Raw genomic sequence first — 19,625 nt, 5'->3', positions numbered from 1 at the left:
TTCAAGTGATCCTCCCACCTCAGCCTCTCAAGTAGCTTGGACTGCAGGTGTGCACCATCATACTAGGCTAATTTTTAAAATTTTGGTAGATGTTGGATCTCACTATTTTGCCCAGGCTGATCTTGAGCTCCTGGCCTCAAGCAATCCTCCCATCTTGACCTCTCAAAGCTCTGGGAATACAGGCATGAGCTACCATAGCCATCCCATTTAAAAAGCATTTTAACCATTCCTCACACCCGAGAGCTTAGAGACTTCAGATACTTGTCCACTAGTTTCTGATTGCTGAGAAGATGGTCTTGCCTTCTTTCTCACCTAGCTTCTCATTCCACTGGGAATTGAAATTTCTTCTTCCCAAATCCCAGGCTTCCCCCACAGGATGTCCAACCCCCACTCCCAGACCCCTGGGGTTTCTGCTGCTTCCTTCCCTGGACTGGCTTAGATCAGAGCTTCCCACTCTGGCTGTGGGTATTGTATGTTTTGCATTTTGCTTTCCCTCCATACAGAAACTTCTACTTCTGAACCTCTCTGTGATGTTTTTTTTTTTTCTGAATAATCAACCCTGGCTGATTTTCCCATTTTGACATTGTGGCCTTCATTCTGGGCCTGCCACATCAGCCCAGGGATGTGATGCGCTTCTTGAGCCTGTGGCTTGTGCAGTCACACGGGGCCTCATGTGCAGAAGCAACTGGGCTTGTTTAATGCTCTGCTGTCATGTCTTGAGATTGCTGATAATTTTATCTTTGAACTTGTGTTTTGTAAGCAAAGTTCAACGAAACAATGGAGTCTCCACATTGCCAGGGGAGGGATATGGAAGAAAGGAAAAGGCATTATATTCTAGATCCTTTAATGGCATTTTCCCCTACTTTTTGAACCAGGGCTTCCCATTTTCCTTTTGCACCAGGTCCTGCAAATTATATAGCTGGTCCTACCTAGTCACGACAGTGAATGAGGACCCAGTATGGACCCTGGTGGTTCACAACTTCACCGGAGAAGGTGTCTGTGAGATGAGATGCTTCCAGCCAAAAGGAAGCGCGTTTTTCATGGCGGCTGGAACAACTGATCCCAAACGTGGTAGCTTGAAACAATACAAATTTATTATCTTGTATAGTTCTGGAGGTCAGATGTTGTATAGTTCTGGAGATCGAGATGTCCCGAGGCTGCACTCTTTCTGGAGGCCTTAGGACAGAGCCCACTTCTTTGTCTTGTCCAGCCCACATTCCTTGGCCCTTGACTGCATCTCTCCTACCTCTGTTTCCCTTGTCATTGAATCACCTCCTCTTAGTCTGACTCTGCTGCCTCCCTCTTTTTTTTTTTTTTTTTTTGAGATAGAGTCTCGCTGTGTTGCCCAGGCTGGAGTGCAGTGGTGCGATCTGGGCTCACTGCAATCTCTGCCTCCCAGGTTCAAGCGATTCTCATGCCTCAGCCTCCCAAGCAGCTAGCACTACAGGTGCATGCTACCATGCCCGGCTAATTTTTTGTATTTTTAGTAGAGGCAGGGTTCACCATGTTGCCCAGGCTGGTCCCAAACTCCTGGCCTCAAGTGATCCACTGGCCTTAGCCTCCCAAAGTGCTGGGATTACAGCACTTAAGCCACCTCACCCGGCCCTCTTTCTCCTTATAAGGACCCTTGTGACTGATCATGTGGGCCCGCCCGGATAATCCAGGATGATCTCCTATCTCAAGATGCTGAGTCACATCCACAAAGACGCTTTTGCCCTATAAGGTGACATTTTCACAGGTTTCAGGGATTAGGACATGGACGTCTTTAGGGGAAGGGAGGGGGTATGGTTCTGTCCAGCAGAGGAAGTTGTTTTCCTGCTTAAATCTCTAAACATTCACCCAGGACACATCCAGGTTTTGTGGATTCTGAAACTTATACAATTTTGAAGGTCTTCTTTAAGAAAAAGGAAGAAATGTAGGTGGGAAAATGAGTATTACTTTAGAATGAGAAAGAAATCACAAATACCCAGACTTCAGATTTGGGTCCTTTTCTTCTGAGATCTCTTTTGACAATTTATCAGCAGAGTTTACATTGATATGTAACCGGTCTCCTCCCCATGGGGAACACTCCCCGCTCCCAGCAACCCACTTGCACGTGAAGGCGCTGGGCCTGGCTGTGCTGAAACGCGTGACCAGTTCTTCTCTCCTGTTGATTTGTCCTCACTAGCTAGAGTGACTCACTGGCTTCCAGCAGTGGAAGGCATGGCTGTAGTATGAGGAATAAGAAAAGGAAAGAGGCAGTTTAACAATACAATAGCTTTGATAATAAGCCTTAGTTTATGATGCAGAACTGATCCAATGCCCGAAGCTTCTAGACTGGAAGCATTATGAAGCCACGGTTGCGTCTGCCTCGTCTCCTGGTATGTACCCAGTGACCCAGACGTGCCTCTGGCACAGTGAGTGTGTGGTGAACATTTGCTGAGTGACTGAATGAATGAACAGGTCATTTACATGATCCATGCAGTTGTGAAAGAATAGGCTCAAAATAGAACTTAATTCTTCAGCAATTTCCCTTCGTAAGCCTATCAAAATGGCCTCCACAGAATTGCTTAATATGAGATGCCAGAAGAGATGTTTGAAGCAACAAATGTAGAAAAATGAGAAAGACTGATTTATGCCGATTATCATCTCAGAGACAGAGATGATTTCATATTCTGTCAGTGGTGGGTTTTTTTTTTTTTTTTGTCTAATAATTGGATATCTTATTAAGCTGGCAGTCAAGGAAGCTTGGTTTTGCATTTGGAATACCTGTCACAAGTCCAGGCGCAGTGGCTCACGCCTGTCATCCCGCCCTTTGGGAGGCCGAGGTGGGTGGATCACCTGAGGTCAGGAGTTCAAGACCAATCTGGCCAACATGGCAAAACCCTGTCTCTACTAAAAATACAAAAATGAGCTGGGCGTGGTGGCGTGCATCTGTAATCCCAGCTATTTGGTAGACTGAGGCAGGAGAATTGCTTGAACTCAGGAGGTGGAGGTTGCAGTGAGCGGAGATTGCGCCACTGCCCTCCAGCCTGGGTGACAGAGTGAGACTCCACCTCAAAACAAAACAAAACAAAACAAAACAAAAAAAACCACACACACACAATAAAACAACAAAGAAACAAAAAACAAAAACAAAAAACAAAACGGAAAAAACCTATCACAAAACCAGAAACGTTGCTCCCAACAATAGATGTGCATAAAGTCAGTGAAAGCTTTACTGTTGTGCCTCCCTTGAGCATGTGTGGTGCAGGTTTGGATTCAAACATTAGACAAAGGTAAGGAGGGACTGGATTGGCGACTTGGTTTCTCCTTCAAGCCTCTAGGCAGCATTTCCTTGTACTAGGCTCAGAAAAGTGGTACCAAGTGGTTGTTGGCTGCCCTGGATGGTGCTTACATAAGAGGCTGGTTAGAACTTCCTGTTCAGAAGCCGGGCACAGTGGCTCACGCCTGTAATTCCAGCACTTTGGGAGGCCAAGGTGGGCAGATCGCTTGAGGCCAGGAGTTCAAGACCAGCCTGGTCAACATGGTGAAACCCCATCTCTACTAAAAATATAAAACTTAGCCTGGTATGCTGGTGGGCACCTGTAATCCCCGCTCCTCAGGAGGCTAAGGCAGGAGAATCACTTGAACCTGGGAGACGGAGGCTGCAGTGAGCTGAGCTTGTGCCACTGCACTCCAGCCTGGGTGACAGATCGAGCCTCTGTCTAAAAAGAAAAAAAAGGTAAGACTTATGTGTCAGATCGACTTGCTCTTTAAATAAATCTTGAACGGCTACTGTGTACCATGCACTGGGGATACAGTAATGCAAAAGGCAGACATGGTAGTGCTCTCATGGAGCTTGCATTTGGGGGGACCAAACAAACAAACAAACAGGATTGCCAGACATCAAGATGTGCCAGGAAGAAAATAAAGAACGGCTTGGATGATCTACATTAGATTGGATATTCCAGGAAGGCCTCTTGGAAAGGGTGACATGGGAGCTGAGATCCAAATAACAGAGGACCCAGACAGATGAAAATTTGGGAGACAGGCAAAGGGTGCAGGAAGTGCAAAGGCCTTGAGGCAGGAGTGTGCTTGGTGTTCTAGGAGAAGGCAGATCAGCCAGGATGAAGCAGGGTGAGGAAGGGGTTTGGAGTGATTCTGGGAGTTCCCAAGGCCACCAGCCTTGGGAACATCAAGGGCAGTGTGGAGCTTTCAGAGGGTTTGCCATAGTAGACTGGCATGAATGTATTTTTGTCCTTTTTTTTTGTTTGCTGGAGACAGAGTCACCGTCTGTTGCCTGGGCTAGAGTGCAGTGGCACAATCTTGACTCACTGCAACCTCCGCCTCCCAGGTTCAAGGGATTCTCCTGCCTCAGCCTCCTGAGTAGCTGAGACTACAGGCATGTGCCACCACGCCCGGCTAATTTTTGTATTTTTAGTAGAGATGGGGTTTCACCATGTTGGTGAGGCTGATCTCGAACTCCTGATCTCAAGAGATCCGCCCACTTTTGCCTCCGAAAGTGCTGGGATTACAGGTGTTAGCCACCATGCCCAGTCTGCATTTTTTGTCTTTAAAACATCACTTTGGCTGCTGTGAAGAGCGGGGACTGTTTGGAGGGTATGGGGCCGGGGGGCGGGGGGCGGAATCAGGAACATCTATTAGGTGGTCAGGGCAGGATGATGAAGCGGAGTTGTTTGAGCACAGGTGGCAGCAGTGGAGGAGGAGGGAAGGGGATGAATTCTGGATAGATGGGTGGAGGGTAATTTTTAAAATCCCCTGAATAAACAACAATAGGAAATCCCTTACATTTCTATAGCATGTCTGTAAACTGCCTATTATTGTCACTGTTAGGATCCCATCTGCAGATCTGAGAGCCAGTTCCCGCTGGGTTTATTATCTACACTCTGCGGAAGGAAGGAACAGGCTGCCCCAGGCTCAGAGGCTCCGTCCTCACACTGTGTTCTGTGGTCGGCCTCCAGCACAGGGGAAGAAATGGCAGGCAAGCGAGGGTGGACGAAGCAGAGCCGCATCTGTTGAGTTGGCTGCCCTGTACCCGGCTCCAGCAAAGTGCACGACACAGGATAGGTGCTGAAGAAAGGTCTGCTGAGTCCACGAAGAATGAATAAGTGAAGGAGGAAGAGGGCTGATGGATAATAATCGTTCAAGGAAGCCTGGACATGTGCTAGGCAGGGTGTTGGAGGCATCACTCCAGGTCACAGTAACCTGGAGAGAGCACTATGTTATTTATTCTCAGACTCAGGATGAGGAGAATGAAGCCGAGAGTATAACTGCCCAATGGGTTCACCTTGCCCACTGCCTAGACAGAGCCGATTTATGAAGACAGGGGAATTGCAATAGAGAAAGAGTAATTCATGCAGAGCAGGCTGTGCCCTGCTCTGTCCCACTGCTGTCTTCCAGGAGGAGGTGCCAGCATGGCAGTTAGCCAGATTAAACTACAGCGATTGCTCTGGTCTATCCACCATCTCGTTGTCCTGCAGTTCCTTTGCTGATAATCCGCATCAGTCAGGATCCCTTAATGCATGGGAAGCAGTCCTCCTTGCCTGCAAAGCACCCTGCCACTGCAGTTTTATTGTTACTCAAATCAGTCTCCCAGAGCATTCCGGGATCAGAGGGTTTTTTGTTGTTGTTGTTTGTTTGTTTTTTGAGATGAAGTCTGGAGTGTAGTGGTGCGCTCTTGGCTCACTGTAACCTCTGCCTCCTGGGTTCAAGCAATTCTCCTGCCTCAGGCTCCGAGTAGCTGGGACTACAGGCACACGCCACCACCCCTGGCTAATTTTTGTATTTTTAGTAGAGATGGGTTTTTGCCATGTTGGCCAGGCTGGTCTCTAACTCCTGACCTCAGGTGATCTGCCCACCTCAGCCTCCCAAAGTGCTGGGATTACAGGTGCGAGCCACCGTGCCCTGCCACGATCAGAGTTTTTAAGGATAATTTGGTGAATGGGGAAGGCCATTGAGTTGAGAGTGCTGATTTGTTGGTTTGGAGATGAAATCATAGGGAGTTGAAGCTGTCCTCTTGTGTGGAGTCAGTTCCTAAGTAGGGGCCACAAGATCAGAGAAGCCAGTTTATTGATCTGGGTGGTGCCAGCTGATCCATCGGGTGCAGGGTCTGCAAAATATCTCAAGCACTGATCTCAGAAGCAGTTTAGGGAGGGTCAGAATCTTGTAGCCTCTAGCTGCATGACTCCTAAACCATAATTTCTTTTTTCTCTTTTTTTTTTTTTTGAGGTGGAGTCTCACTCTGTTGTTCAGGCTGGAGTGCAGTGGTATGATCTCGGCTCACTACATTGTCCACTTCCTGGGTTCAAGCGATTCTCGTGTCTCAGCCTCCTGAGTAGCTGGGATTACAGGTGTGAGCCATCACATCTGGCTAATTTTTGTATTTTTAGTAGAAACAGGGTTTCACCGTGTAGGCCAGGTTGGTCTTGAACTCCTGACCTCAGGTTATCTGCCCGCCTTGGCTTCCCAAAGTGCTGGGATTACAGGTGTGAGTCATAATTTCTAATCTTGTGACTAATTTGTTAGTCCTACGAAGGCAGTCTAATCCCCAGGCAAGAAAGAGGTTTGTTTTGGAAAAGGGTTGTTATCATCTTTGTTTTAAACTATAAACTATACATTCCTCCTAAAGGTAGTTCAAACTATGTCTAGAATGAACAAGGACAGCTTGGAGGTTAGAGCAAGATAGAGCTTGTTAGGTCAAATCTCTTTCACTGTTGCCATTACAGTTATATTTTTTCTTTTTCTTTTCTTTTTTTTTTTTTTTTTTTGAGACAGAGTCTAGCTCTGTTCCCCAGGCTGGAGTGCAGTGGCACAATCTTGGCTCTGAGGTTCACATGATTCTCCTGCCTCAGCCTCCCCAGTTGTTGGGACTACAGGTGTCTTCCACCACGCCTGGCTAATTTTTGTATTTTTAGTAGAGATGGGGTTTCGCCATGTTGGCCAGGCTGGTCTCAAACTCCTGACCTCAAGTGATCTGCCTGCCTTGGCCTCCCAAAGTGCTGGGATTACATGTGTAAGCCACCACCCCCGGCCTCTGTTACAGTTTTGCAATGGTGGTTTCAAGAGGGGTTGGGAAATGTGTCCCTGAGAACCCACATGCCAAGCTGGGCTTTCTCCTGTGTGGTCAGATTGTGAAGCTAGCAATCAACTCAGAGAGAGAGAGAGAGAGAGAGAGAGAGAATGAGAGAGGATGAGATCCAGGGCTCATTGGGCTGGACAACTTTATGCCTATCTCCATTCTTTCTGCAAAGCTGCAGCCCATGATCCCCCTGCTTGCCCCCAACAGTCTTCCAGAAGGAGATGCCAGGAGGGCATTTAGCCAGATCAAACCACAGCGATTCCTCTGGAAAGGGCCGTCCACCATCTTGTTGCCTTGCGGTTCCTTTGTTGATGATTGGCATCAGTCTTAGGGCCCTTTGACACGTGGGAAGCAGCCTTCACTGCCTGCAAATCCCCCTGCCACTGCTTCTGGAGCCGCTGTTCTGGTCTGTTCTTGCATATCCCATCCCTTTGTCCTGGGGGCGTCAGGCCACCTTAGGTCCCGTGGGAGAGAATAGGAATGGACTGTGGGTGGGGTGGAGGTCAGAGTCAGTATATTTAGCTTTCAGGAAACATTTTCTTTTTTTTCTTTTTTTGAGATGGAGTTTTGCTTTTGTCACCCAGGCTGGAATGCAATGGCGTGATCTTGGCTCACTGCAACCGTTCAAGCGATTCTCCTGCCTCAGCATCCCAAGTAGCTGGGCTTACAGGTGCCCACCACCACGGCCAGCTAATTTTTGTACTTTTAGTAGAGATGGTGTTTTACCAGATTGGGCAGGCTGATCTCCAACTCCTGATCTCAGGTGATCCACCCACCTCGGCCTCCCAAAGTTTTGGGATTACGGACGTGAGCCACCGCACCTGGCCCAGGAAACGTTTTCTTCTGGCCAGCACTCTGGCACTTTTGACTGTAAGGGAGTGTGTGCAAGGGGCAGTTTGCATGTTTGCGGAGTGGGCATGTGTGTGTGGGTTTATCTAGAAAGATGGGGAAATGGTAAGATTTGTCTCTGGGGGTTATCGCCCCTCCTGCTTATGGGCTTGGTGTGATTTAAAGAAAGTGAGATGCAGAAATGCTGATCAAGGTGGCTCTGGGTCTTATCCTGTGAGCCCCGAATGCCCCATGCAGGAAGGGCACCATCTCAGGAGTCAGCTGGATTTGGTGTCCCACACTGCCCCATGGACCTTGCGTTACTCCACAGCTTTCCTGAGCCTCAATTTCCTTATCTGTAGAATGGGGACAATAATACCTTTCCCTCAGAATTGTGAGTTTTACATAAGAGGAGGAGGTAAAGATAAAGTGGCCCAGGTCAGGCATTCAACAACTGTTAGTAGGCTCCCCACTTTTCCTTCCCCACATCAAGTTTACCTATGCTTTGCATGCAAACATCTTCTGAGGACATGCTATAATATGAGGTGCTAGGCTGGCTGGGATGAGGGGAAGGAGCTCAGTAAGGAGCTTGATTCCAATCCTGGGTTTGTGTGCCGAATATAGCAGTGAAGTTAGATCCTACAGTAGAAGATAGAAGAAGACAAGTGCCTTAGAATTCAGATGGAGTTCTGTGGGACCTTAGAGGATAGAGACTCGATTTGTAACCAGGGCTGGGACAGGTGGGAGATGAGGTCAGATGGGGTGCCGGAGGAGAATGCATTAAACCTGGGTCTTGCAGGATGGTGGGGCTTAGATTCAGGAGGCGAAGGGCAGTTCAATAGAAATGGTATAGGGGAGATATGAGTGGTAGGGAGGGAAGGCTGTGTGAAGGACAGCGAGCTGTCCAGCCTGGCTTGGCCAGAGGGCACAGGGAGGAGAACCCTGGGAGACAGAATTGAGAAAGTTTAGTTGGAATCATACCACGGGAAACCTCGAATTCCAGGCTGAAGCATTTGAACTTTATGCCAAAGGCACTGGGGAGCTACTGGAGCTTTTTGAGTAGGAGAGTGACGTGCTGTGCTTTAGGCAGGCTGATCTTGGCGGTGGTACATGGAACAGACTAGACAGGGTGGAGTGGAAGGAGGTGACTCCCATGACCTAGATGAGGGATGGGGAGGCTGAATCCTCACAGCAGTAGTGAGAAAGGAGAGAAAGGATTGGGCAGGAGAGGCACTTTGTGGATCGTTGTAAACATTTCTGTTTATTTTTCAGTGTAAAGAATTTAAGCAGCCTGGCGCAGCGTCTCACTCCTGTAATCCTAGCATTTGGGGAGGCTGAGGTGGGATTGCTTGAGCTCAGGAGTTCAAGACCAGCCTGGCCAATGTGGCAAAACCCCGTCTCTACTAAAAATACAAAAAATTAGCTGGATGTGGTGGCATGCACCTGTATTCCCAGCTACTTGAGAACTTGGGAGGCCGGCTGAGGCAGGAAAATCACTTGAACCTGGGAGGTGGGGGTGCAGTGAGCCGAGATTGCATTACTGCACTCCAGGCTGGGTGACAGAGCGAGACTCGGTCTTAAAAAAAAAAAAAAAAAAAAAAAATTAAGCATGCACAAAAGTAGAAACAGAAACATTTAATGAACCTCTATGTGCCTGTTCCCCGAGTTCAACAATGGTTACTTTTTTATTTTTATTTTTTATTTTTATTTTTATTTTATTTTTTTTTTGAGACAGAGTCTCGCGCTGTGTCACCCAGGCTGGAGTGCAGTGGCGCGATCTCGGCTCACTGCAAGCTCCACCTCCCAGGTTCAGGCCATTCTCCTGCCTCAGCCTCCGAGTAGCTGGGACTACAGGCGCCCGCCACCACGCCCGGCTAGTTTTTTGTATTTTTAGTAGAGACGGGGTTTCACCATGTTAGCCAGGATGGTCTCGATCTCCTGACCTCGTGATCCGCCCGCCTCGGCCTCCCAAAGTGCTGGGATTACAGGCTTGAGCCACCGCGCCCGGCCTATTTTTTATTTTTTTGAGACGGAGTATCACTCTGTCGCCCAGGCTAGAGTGCAGTGGCCGAACCTCAGCTCACTGCAAGCTCCGCCTCCTGGGTTTACGCCATTCTTCTGCCTCAGCTTCCCAAGTAGCTGAGACTACAGGCGCCCGCCACCTTGCCCGGCTAGTTATTTTTTGTAGTTTTTAGTAGAGACGGGGTTTCATCGGGTTAGCCAGGATGGTCTCGATCTCCTGACCTCGTGATCCGCCCATCTCGGTGGTCTTTCACTGGAGTGCAGTGGCACCATTACAGCTCACTGCAGCCTCAAACTCCTGGGCTCAAGCAATCCTCCCTGCTCAGCCTCCCTAATAGCTGGGACTACAGGCCCAGCTACCACCTGCCACTGTGCCCAGCTACTTTTTTTTTTTTAACTTTTTGTAGCAACGAGGTCTTGCTTTGTTGCCCAGGCCAGTCTGGAACTCTTGGGCTTAAACAATCTGCCCACCTTGTCCTCCCAAAGTGCTGGGATTACAGGTGTGAGCCACCGCGCCCAGCCTAAGAATGGTTAATTCATGGCCAATTGTGTTTAATCTCTACTCCATCCACTTCTCTCTTCCATCATATTTTGAAGTGAATCTAAGATATCGTATCACTTTATAGCGATTGCAGCGTGCAGGAAGAGCTATGACATTTTGGAAGATGAGTTGATGGGCCATGCCATGTGGGTGTTGCGTCTCTGTGTGCCTGTCATACTCTGTTATGTGGCATTCCAATGGCTGATTTGACTCCTACGAGTTGGGGGTCTTTTAAGGGCAAAGACCACCCTTCAGTGGCCAGGCTGTCTTCTCTTCCCCACAGAGTGCATGGTATATGGTGCGACCATCAGTGTGAACAACCTAGTTCTGCTGGAAAAAAGAGGCCTGTTATTGGACCCTTTGGGCTATCACCATTGATTGATACCACAGGTAGTTTTTCTGCTCAGGTCATGCTCTGATATGTGGTCAAATAAAACACAGGACACTCAGCTGGGTTTGAATTTCAGATCAACAACAAATATGCCTGTAGCATAAGTATGTCCCAAACATTGCCCGGGCATACTTATAGTAATAAATGACTTGTTATTTATCTGAAATTCAAATTTAATCAGGCATCTCTTTTTCATTTTTTTGAGATGGCGTCTCGCTCTGTCTCCCAGGCTGGAGTGCAGTGGCGTGATCTTGGCTCACTGCAAGCTCGGCCTCTTGGGTTCACGCCATTCTCCTGCCTCAGCTTCCCAAGTAGCTGGGACTACAGGTGCCCGCCACCACGCCTGGCTAATTTTTTGTATTTTTAGTAGAGACAGGGTTTCACCATGTTAACCAGGATGTTCTCGATCTCCTGACCTCGTGATCCACTCGCGTCGTCCTCCCAAAGTGCTAGGATTACAGGCGTGAGCCACTGTGCCCGGCCCAGGCATCTTGTATGTATGCATGTATGTATGTAGGTATGTATTTATTTTGTTTTGTTTTGTTTTGTTTTGTTTTTGGCTAAATCTAGCCAATCCTATCCTCTGATCTTTTCACAGAAGTCCTGCGGATCAAAGCCTTTGACCTAGGGCAGTGCTTTTCAAAGGGTGGTCCCAGGACAGCAGCATCAGCAACTCCTAGCTCAAAACAAAATCTCAGGTCAGGCGCAGTGGCTCATGCCTATAACCCAGCACTTTGGGAGGTCCAGGCAAGTGGATCACTTGAGGTCAGGAGTTTGAGACCAGCCTGGGCAACGTGGTGAAACCCTGTCTCTACTAAAAAAAAAAAAAATTAGTGGGGCTTGGCAGCATGCACCTGTGGTCCCAGCTATTCGGGAGGCTGAAGCAGGAGAATAGCTTGAACATAGGAGGCAGAGGCTGCAGTGACCCGAGACTGGGTCACTGCACTCCAGCCTGGGCAAAAGACCAAGACTCCATCTCAAAAAAACAAAAGCAAAAACAAAAACATCCTAAAATGCCAGTCCCACCCAGAATGACGGAACCAGAGCCTCTGGGAGTGCTGGCATTCTGTATTTGACTCCCTCCAGTGAATCTTTTGAGGCTCATTGACTGGAGAATGATGCCGATGCCATCACATTACCTGCCCCCAGCCTCCCCCGCCACACACACACAGCACATCCTGCTCTGCTGCGCACCCAGTGGCATCCACCTGGCTGCCAAAGGTATAAAAGCGTAAGTAACATTAGGGGTGTTACAAAGGGCTCTTTCCTTGGGTGTTTGTAGCTTCCCCTAGGGCTGCAGTCCCTCGCAGACTGCTGGGCGCTTGGCCTCAGGACTCTGTTCTGCCCGCCCAGATCTGTTCCTGAGCCTGCAGACGGCTGTGAACCAGAGAATCTATTCTTCAGGCGGGAGTTGCCAGTTGCGGCCGAGGGGGCGGGGCCCGGAGGCGGGAGGGCCACGTGTGCGGGAGGGAAGCAGGAAGTGACTGCGGGAGTGGAGCCGGCGAGCGAGCGGCAGCGGGGGCTGATGGAAGTGCAGTGGGGGCTGGAGAGGGCACCCTAGTGAGTTGGCTTTTCTCTCCTTCGGTGCCTTTGGTTGGGCTTGAGGCCCGGGGTCGGGTGCCATTAGGACAAGTGTGTGGGACTTGGAAGGGCAGCCACCTGGAGCTTGGAAGGGGGTGCGTCTGGAGAGAGGAGGGGTTTGGAGGCTTTGGCAGGTGGCGGGGCGGGGTGGGAGGGTGGGGGTGGGGGGCGGGAAGGAAGTCCCCGGACCCCCGCTATGTCCCTCTCCAGGGTGATCTGGAAGGCAGTGACATACCTGCCTTTTACAGTCCTCACCCAAGATCCTCTTCGTTCATCGCTTCCTAGGGGTGTGTGGCGGGACCCGGGATTCCTGGGAGCAGAGGCAGCTACAATTCCAGCTGCTCCCAGGCCCCTCCCACTTGCTCTGGCAGTTAGCTGGACCTCTTGAACTTGACTGGGAATCTGGTTAACTTGCAGCAGGTCTGGGTGGGGCGTAACTGTGTGCATTTCTAACCTATTCCCAGGTTGGGTGTTCCGCGGACCACGCTTTGAGTAGCGAGGCATTAGAGAACTTTTCCACAGTCCTCTCCACCCAGACCTGAATCCTTCTGCTGGATTCCCCCTCGTGGAGTTAGGGCATGTGTATGCAGCTCCACTAAGGCCCAGCAGCCCTAGTGCTGTTCCCACTTCTGCAACTTCACCAGCCTCTTGAACTGACTCTTGGAAGCGGAACAACAAGTTTAAAAGGTGGAGAAAGGAAATAAATAAAACAAACCTGTATCAATCAACCGGAAATGCCCACGTGCTGCTGTGGCCGATGTGTACAAATGTACAGGCTGTTGGCATTTTAAAAGTTGGAACGGGCAGAGAATGATTCTCCCTGCCGCTAACGAATCAAGGTTGATGGAATTAATATCCCCATCGTGAGGAAGTCTGAGCCCCGTTGTGTAAGCTGTGCTGGAGATGCTGTGCCCTAAAGTCGTTACTGGTCTGCTGGTTAGAGAAGACTTTTTGTTCTCTTGGGACTCTGCCAGAAACTTTTCTTCTCTTGAGACTCTGCAGAAAACTCTTCTGTTCTTTTGGGACTCTGCTTTGGTCTTGTCAATCCCACATGGGGCGGGAGAACTCATTTTCTAAGCTCTTGGTATTGTAGAAGTTTTACCAGATTTATTTATTTATTTATTTTTTATTTTTTTGAGACAGAGCCTTGCTCTGTCACCCGGGCTGTAGTGCAGTGGTGCGATCTCGGCTCACTGCAACCTCTGCCTCCTGGGTTGAAGCAATTCTCCTGCCTCAGCCTCCTGAGTAGCTGGGACTACAGGCACCTGCCACCATGCCCGACTAATTTTTGTGTTTTTAGTAGAGATGGGGTTTCACCATGTTGGCCAGGCTGGTCTCAAACTCCTGACCTCAGGTGATCTGCCTGCCTTGGCCTCCCAAGGTGCTGGGATTACAGGCGTGAGCCACTGTGCCTGGCCAAGTTTTACCAGTTTTAATCTTTTGCTTTCCACAGTTTAATGTGCATAAGAATCCCCCATGGAGTACCACAAAATGCAGACCCTGATTCAGAAACTCTTGGGTGGGACCTGAGTTTCTGCGTTCCTAACTAGCTCCCAACCCAGACCAGCGCTGCTGGTTCTCTGACCACCTTTGGAGTAGCAAGGATTTAGAACAGCTAATAGAGAAGACACTTCTCCGAGGGGCACTGGGCTTGCATTGCTCATGATCAGTGCTGCTCCTATTGGGATGGAAAGCATGGTGGACTTGGTCTCCCCTCTGTGTCCCTTTTTCTTACTCAGCAGGGTGCTCAGGTGTACATGGGGACAGGCTTAGACGAGTGTTTCCCTATCCCAGTAACCGCCAGGAACACCCATGAGCTCCCTCTGTTCTGTTCACCAGCCCGCAAGATCCACGTTGACTTTGGCCTGTTGGCAAATGTAAATTGTTTGCTCTCTTCTGTAGCTGTCAAGAGGCACATTCAAATACAAGAAAGAAAGGTGTTTTTGTTATGCCCTGTCTTGGATGATAAGTACTGAGAGGATGATCACTTTGTGCTGTTCTTTGTAAATGCTGTTTGAAATTTTATCTACAGCAACTCAGAATAGATGATTGGTGTAATGGTCCAGATGGCTTGGTTTAAAAACAAAGACTAACCCCTCTTTTTAGGGTGGCTGAGCAAGATGACGGATGTAAAGGGTAGTTTTTTAAAAAGGATTTTTTTTTCTTTAATTAGCGTGCTCGCAGTTTTCACAATTGGTGCAGTTCGTTTAGAGTATGGGAATTAGAGTCTGATTCCATATCTGCTATTTATCTCAGGGTTTCTGGCACAGGGGCTGAGCCAGGGCTCACCTGGGCTCACCTGGACCCATAGCCCTTCCTAGGTTTGAGCCTGGGTGCGTTGCTGAGCTGCTTGGCATAAGGGCTCCATCCACACTCTGCCGTGGTTTCCTTCCAGGGTCAGTCGAGGCAGCGTCTTCAGCTCTTGATCTGCAGGTTCAGGGCTGCCGGCTCCTCACAGAGCACTGGGGACTGGCAGGGCTGAGCCCACTGTGGTCGTGTCCAGCCAGCCCTCTGGGTGCTGGCCGACCATCAGGGAGATGAATGAGGCTTTGAGATGAGGCCCTGAGCCCAGCGTTTGTGTACCGGAACACAGGGCTTTTCAACAAATAGGTTTCTCTGCCTTGTAACTTTCCACAGGGAGAGATCTGATTGTCATCTCAGATCCAGAATTTTAAGTATGTTGAAGTCTGGAGGAGGTTCTCTGGACTGAAATGAGAGGGAATGGTACTTCCCTTCCTTCCTTGGTGGGCGGTGGTGTAACCAGCTTTAGCAGCAGGGTGCTGAGTTGACCAGGGGACATTCCATTCCTGGGTCCGTTTGCTTGTCCTTGCTGACTGTCCTGTGCAGGTAAGCTGGCCCTTTTCCATCCAGCACATAGTTTTCAGGGGTTACAAAGCCCTATTTTGCAGGGTGGCCAAATATGTAAAAGCACCATCCCCGTCCTCAAGCAACTAAGGCTGTAAAAGATGGAGGCAAAGCCACGCTGAGAAAGGACCAAAGCTGCATGCTGGGACAGGGCTGGGGAAGGCCAGAAGAGCCTTCGTTGTGAAGTTGGGCATTAGGTGGGCTGCAGAGGATGCTCCGGGTTCGGATGGCTGGAAATGTGCAAGGAAGGTATTCCAGGAGGGAACTGAATGAACAGGCACTCGGAGGCAGGATTGTCTGGGGCTTGTGGAAAGTGCCGTAAATAATCCAGTTGAGCTGGAGTTTGGTGCTCATGCAGGCATGATGGAGAATGGGATTGGAGAGTTGGGAGTGGGGAGAATCAAAGGTTGGTTGGTGGAGTTTACCCTTTGGCTGGGCAGGTGCACCATTGCAGGTATGACGGGGATTTAGATTGGAAGCGTGTTGACATCACCTGCACTAGTCACCTGTCTTTGGAGGAGGCTGGGCGCAGATGGTGGGCAAGAGATGGTAGAAGAGGCAGATTGTGTGGGGGAGGCTGCATCAGACCCTCCTATGCCCCCTTCCTCTGGAACAAACCACATTCTTTGTGCTTCTTTTTGAAACTACCTCTCAATGTTGCAGCCTTTTTATGGGTTCCCCTGGCATCTCTCCGGTGTCTCCCCATGCCTTCTTTCAGATTAAGACGATTTCCAATTCCTGAGGGACCTGGATAGAGAAGCCTGACCTGTGTGCTGGGTGGCTGAGGGACACTGGGATGGTGTGGTGGAAGGGTGCATACTGTCAAGCCAGAGGGAGGCCAGCTCCCGCACAGGGGGTTAGGACATATCAGAATGTGCACCTGTCACTGAAAGGGAACACCGGCGGCTGACGCTCTCGCTCCTCTTGCACAGCTGTATCCAGCATGCTCCAAGGCCACAGCTCTGTGTTCCAGGCCTTGCTGGGGACCTTCTTCACCTGGGGGATGACGGCAGCTGGGGCAGCTCTCGTGTTCGTATTCTCTAGTGGACAGGTGAGTTGCCTTGCTTCGGTTCTGAATGTTGGTGGGGAGCCCCTTGGTAAAGGGGCACCATCCCAGCAGGTTTGTAGACTTTTTCAATGCCCCTGGCCACACCCCCAGGCATTGTGTGCTGGGGTTTGTTCGCTGTCTTCTTATTTTCTCGCCTTCTGCCTGCCAGGCCGGGAGAACAGATGGCTGCTTGCTGTAGACACCTTCATGTACCATCATCTCCCCTCCTGACCCTTGACAGCCTGAGTTGAAGGGAATGGGAAGTGAGAAAAGCCCAGTTACTGAGGCTTTGTTAGCCCGCTGCCTCATTTCTACCTGCCATGTAATTTCTTTTTTCTTTTTCTTTTTCTTTTTTTTTTTGAGACAGAATCTTGCTCTGTTGCCCAGCCTGGAGTGCAGTGGCAGGATCTCAGCTCTCTGTAACCTCCGCCTCCCGGGTTCAAGTGATTCTCCTGCCTCAGCCTCCCGAGTAGCTGGGATTACAGGCATGCGCCACCACGTCCGGCTAATTTTTGTATTTTTAGTAGAGGTGGGATTTCACCACTGGTCTCAAACTCCTGACCTCAGATGATCTGCCCACCTCGGCCTCCCAAAGTGCTGGGATTACAGGCGTGAGCCACAGTGCCTGGCCTGCCATGTAATTTCTTGCAGGCCTGGAGCAAGTGGTACTATGCATGACCAAAGAAGAACATTAGATTTCAGGTGTAACTGTCCTCCCCTGTGGCCTTGAGTTGGGTGGGATGGTTGGAAAGACCTTGGGAGAAGAAGGGGCATCTGTTCCCTTTCTCTTTTAACCCATGTCCAGGTTGTTTCATTTCCTCTTGGGATGAATATAGCCGCTCCCCCCACCACCCAGGCCCCCTGCAGACCCTTACCCCTCTCCCCTACATCTTCCCTGTATCCCACTCACAAGCCCCAGTGCCCTCACTCACTGTCATGCCCCCACAACCTATGCATGCGTATATCCCCCACATCTCTCCCTCCTCCCACAACCCCATCCTTACACCCCTTCTACACACTCTACCTATAGTCCCACACACCCATACTTGCACACATATCCATATACCCTCCCCACACCTCTGCACAACCCACACTCACCTCATATGCCTGAAATTGCATTCTTTTCCCCAGCCCAGATCACCCTCAGTCCGGTAGCCCTGGAGCCATCCATGGGTATCTTGATGAATGCACAATGCCTGCATCGTTCACCTGGGTAGCCTGAAACATTGTAGGAATGGCAAATGAATAAGTGACTTAAGATCTAATTCAACATGTTGTGAGGGAGATTTGGAAATGAACACACCTTCAGGAAGTTCGCAAGTCAGGCGCTCTTGTGTTAGAGACCAGTACAGCAGGCCTTGATTTGGACAATAAAATCCCCACCTCCCTTGCCGCACCGCATCGGCCCCGGGAGCTGATGGGTTGGAGATTGGAAATCAGAAAACACACAATCCAAAAACACGGGTTATCTAGAACCTAGGTATATAAGATGCCAAGATGAGTCAAATGCATAGAGACACATTGTAGAATGGTGATTGCTAGGGGCTGCAGGGGAGGGCAGAAATAAGTTATTATTGAATGAGTACAGAGTTTCAGGGTTATTTTATTTTATTTTTATTTTATTTATTTTTTTGAGACGGAGTCTCGCTCTGTCGCCCAGGCTGGAGTGCAGTGGCGCCATCTTGGCTCAGTGCAAGCTCTGCCTCCTGGGTTCACACCATTCTCCTGCCTCAGCCTCCTGTGTAGCTGGGACTACAGGCGACCGCCACCACGCCTGGCTAATTTTTTGTATTTTTTAGTAGAGACGGGGTTTCACTGTGTTAGCCAGGATGGTCTCGATCTCCTGACCTGGTGATCTGCCTGCCTCGGCCTCCCAAAGTGCTGGGATTACAGGCGTGAGCCGCTGCGCCCGGCCTATTTTATTTTTTGACAGAGTCTTGCTCTGTCTCCCAGTCTGGAGTACAGTGGCGTGATTTTGGTTCACTTGGTCTCTGCCTTCCAGGTTCAAGTGATTCTCCTGCCTCAGCCTCCTGAGTAGCTGGGATTACAGGCGTGTACCACCATGTCCTGCTAATTTTTTTTGTAGTTTTAGTAAAGACGGGGTTTCACTGGTAACCCTATCTGTCCAGGCTGTTTTTTTTTTTTTTTTTTGAGTCATAGTCTTGCCCTGTCGCCCTGGCTGGAGTTCAGTGGCATGATCTCAGCTCACTGCAGCTTCCGCCTCCTGGGTTCAAGTGAGCCTCCCACCTCAGCCTTCCAAGTAGCTGTGCCTACAGGTGTGTGGCACCATGCCCAGCTAATTTTTGTATTTTTAGTAGAGACGGGGTTTCAGTTTTGTAAGGTGAAAAGTTCTGTAGACCACACGGCTTCTTTCACTTCAAAGAATGTCCTTAGAGCTCATCCATGTTACAGCATGTGCCAGAATTTCTTTCGTTTTTAAGGCTGAAGACTATTCCATTGTATGTACATACCATATTTTGTCTATCCATTCATCTATGGCTAGATAGCAAAAAAAAACCTTTATTGAAATATGATGCATTTGGAAAAATGCACATTTTATTAGGCTGGTACATTTATTAGGTTTGCACCAACCTAATATAAGTGTGCAGTTTGATGACTTCCCACAAATGCTCGTGAAACTAGAGCCCAGATCAAGAAACAAAACAGTACCAGCTCCTCACCTCACAGCCCCTTCCAATCAGGAGCCTTCAGTCTCCTTTCCGATCCTACCATCCCCAACCTCTACTCCAAGGATCATCTCCTTTCTGATCTCTAGCAGCACAGATATTTTCCCTGTTTCTTTTTTTTTTTTTTTTTGAGACGGAGTCTCGCTCTGTCGCGCAGGCTGGAGTGTAGTGGCCGGATCTCAGCTCACTGCAAGCTCCGCCTCCCAGGTTCACGCCATTCTCCTGCCTCAGCCTCCCAAGTAGCTGGGACTACAGGCGCCCGCCACCTCGCCCGGCTAGTTTTTTTGTATTTTTTAGTAGAGATGGGGTTTCACCGTGTTAGCCAGGATGGTCTCGATCTCCTGACCTTGTGATCCACCCGTCTCGGCCTCCCAAAGTGCTGGGATTACAGGCTTGAGCCACCGCGCCCGGCCTATTTTCCCTGTTTCTGTGCTTTATTTAGATGGAGTAATCATATAGTATGTACTGCATCTGGCTGATTTTACCCTACTTGTTTTCCAGTTTCTTTAATGTCTCTGTGTTTGTAAGATATATGTATATATATAACTGTAGTATGTGTGTGTGTTCCCATTGCCATATGGTACCTGTTGTATGAATATATC

At 49.4% G+C, this 19,625-nt stretch overlaps 1 protein-coding gene across 11 annotated transcripts in view; it reads left to right on the top strand.

The window, feature by feature from the left end:
* SLC39A11 (solute carrier family 39 member 11) overlaps positions 1–19,625 on the top strand; it is a 561,386-nt gene that overhangs the window by 88,693 nt on the left and 453,068 nt on the right. For 4 of the 11 annotated variants that reach the window (XM_017950929.3, XM_017950930.3, XM_031657167.1 and 1 more), the window contains one exon: positions 16,221–16,339. In XM_017950929.3, the coding sequence (XP_017806418.1) occupies positions 16,232–16,339 (108 nt within the window). In that variant the 5' untranslated portion in view covers positions 16,221–16,231. Of the gene's footprint in view, positions 1–12,297; positions 12,519–12,887; positions 13,111–13,133; positions 13,360–16,220; positions 16,340–19,625 lie in introns of those variants that run through there. The other 7 variants (XM_017950933.3, XM_017950926.3, XM_021928442.2 and 4 more) reach the window with 4 other exon arrangements.

Source organism: Papio anubis, chromosome 17 (genome assembly GCF_008728515.1).
Source record: "Papio anubis isolate 15944 chromosome 17, Panubis1.0, whole genome shotgun sequence".
Lineage (NCBI taxonomy): Eukaryota > Metazoa > Chordata > Mammalia > Primates > Cercopithecidae > Papio > Papio anubis.
Note: the sequence above shows the minus strand (reverse complement) of the source record. Positions and strands in the feature narration are given on the sequence as shown.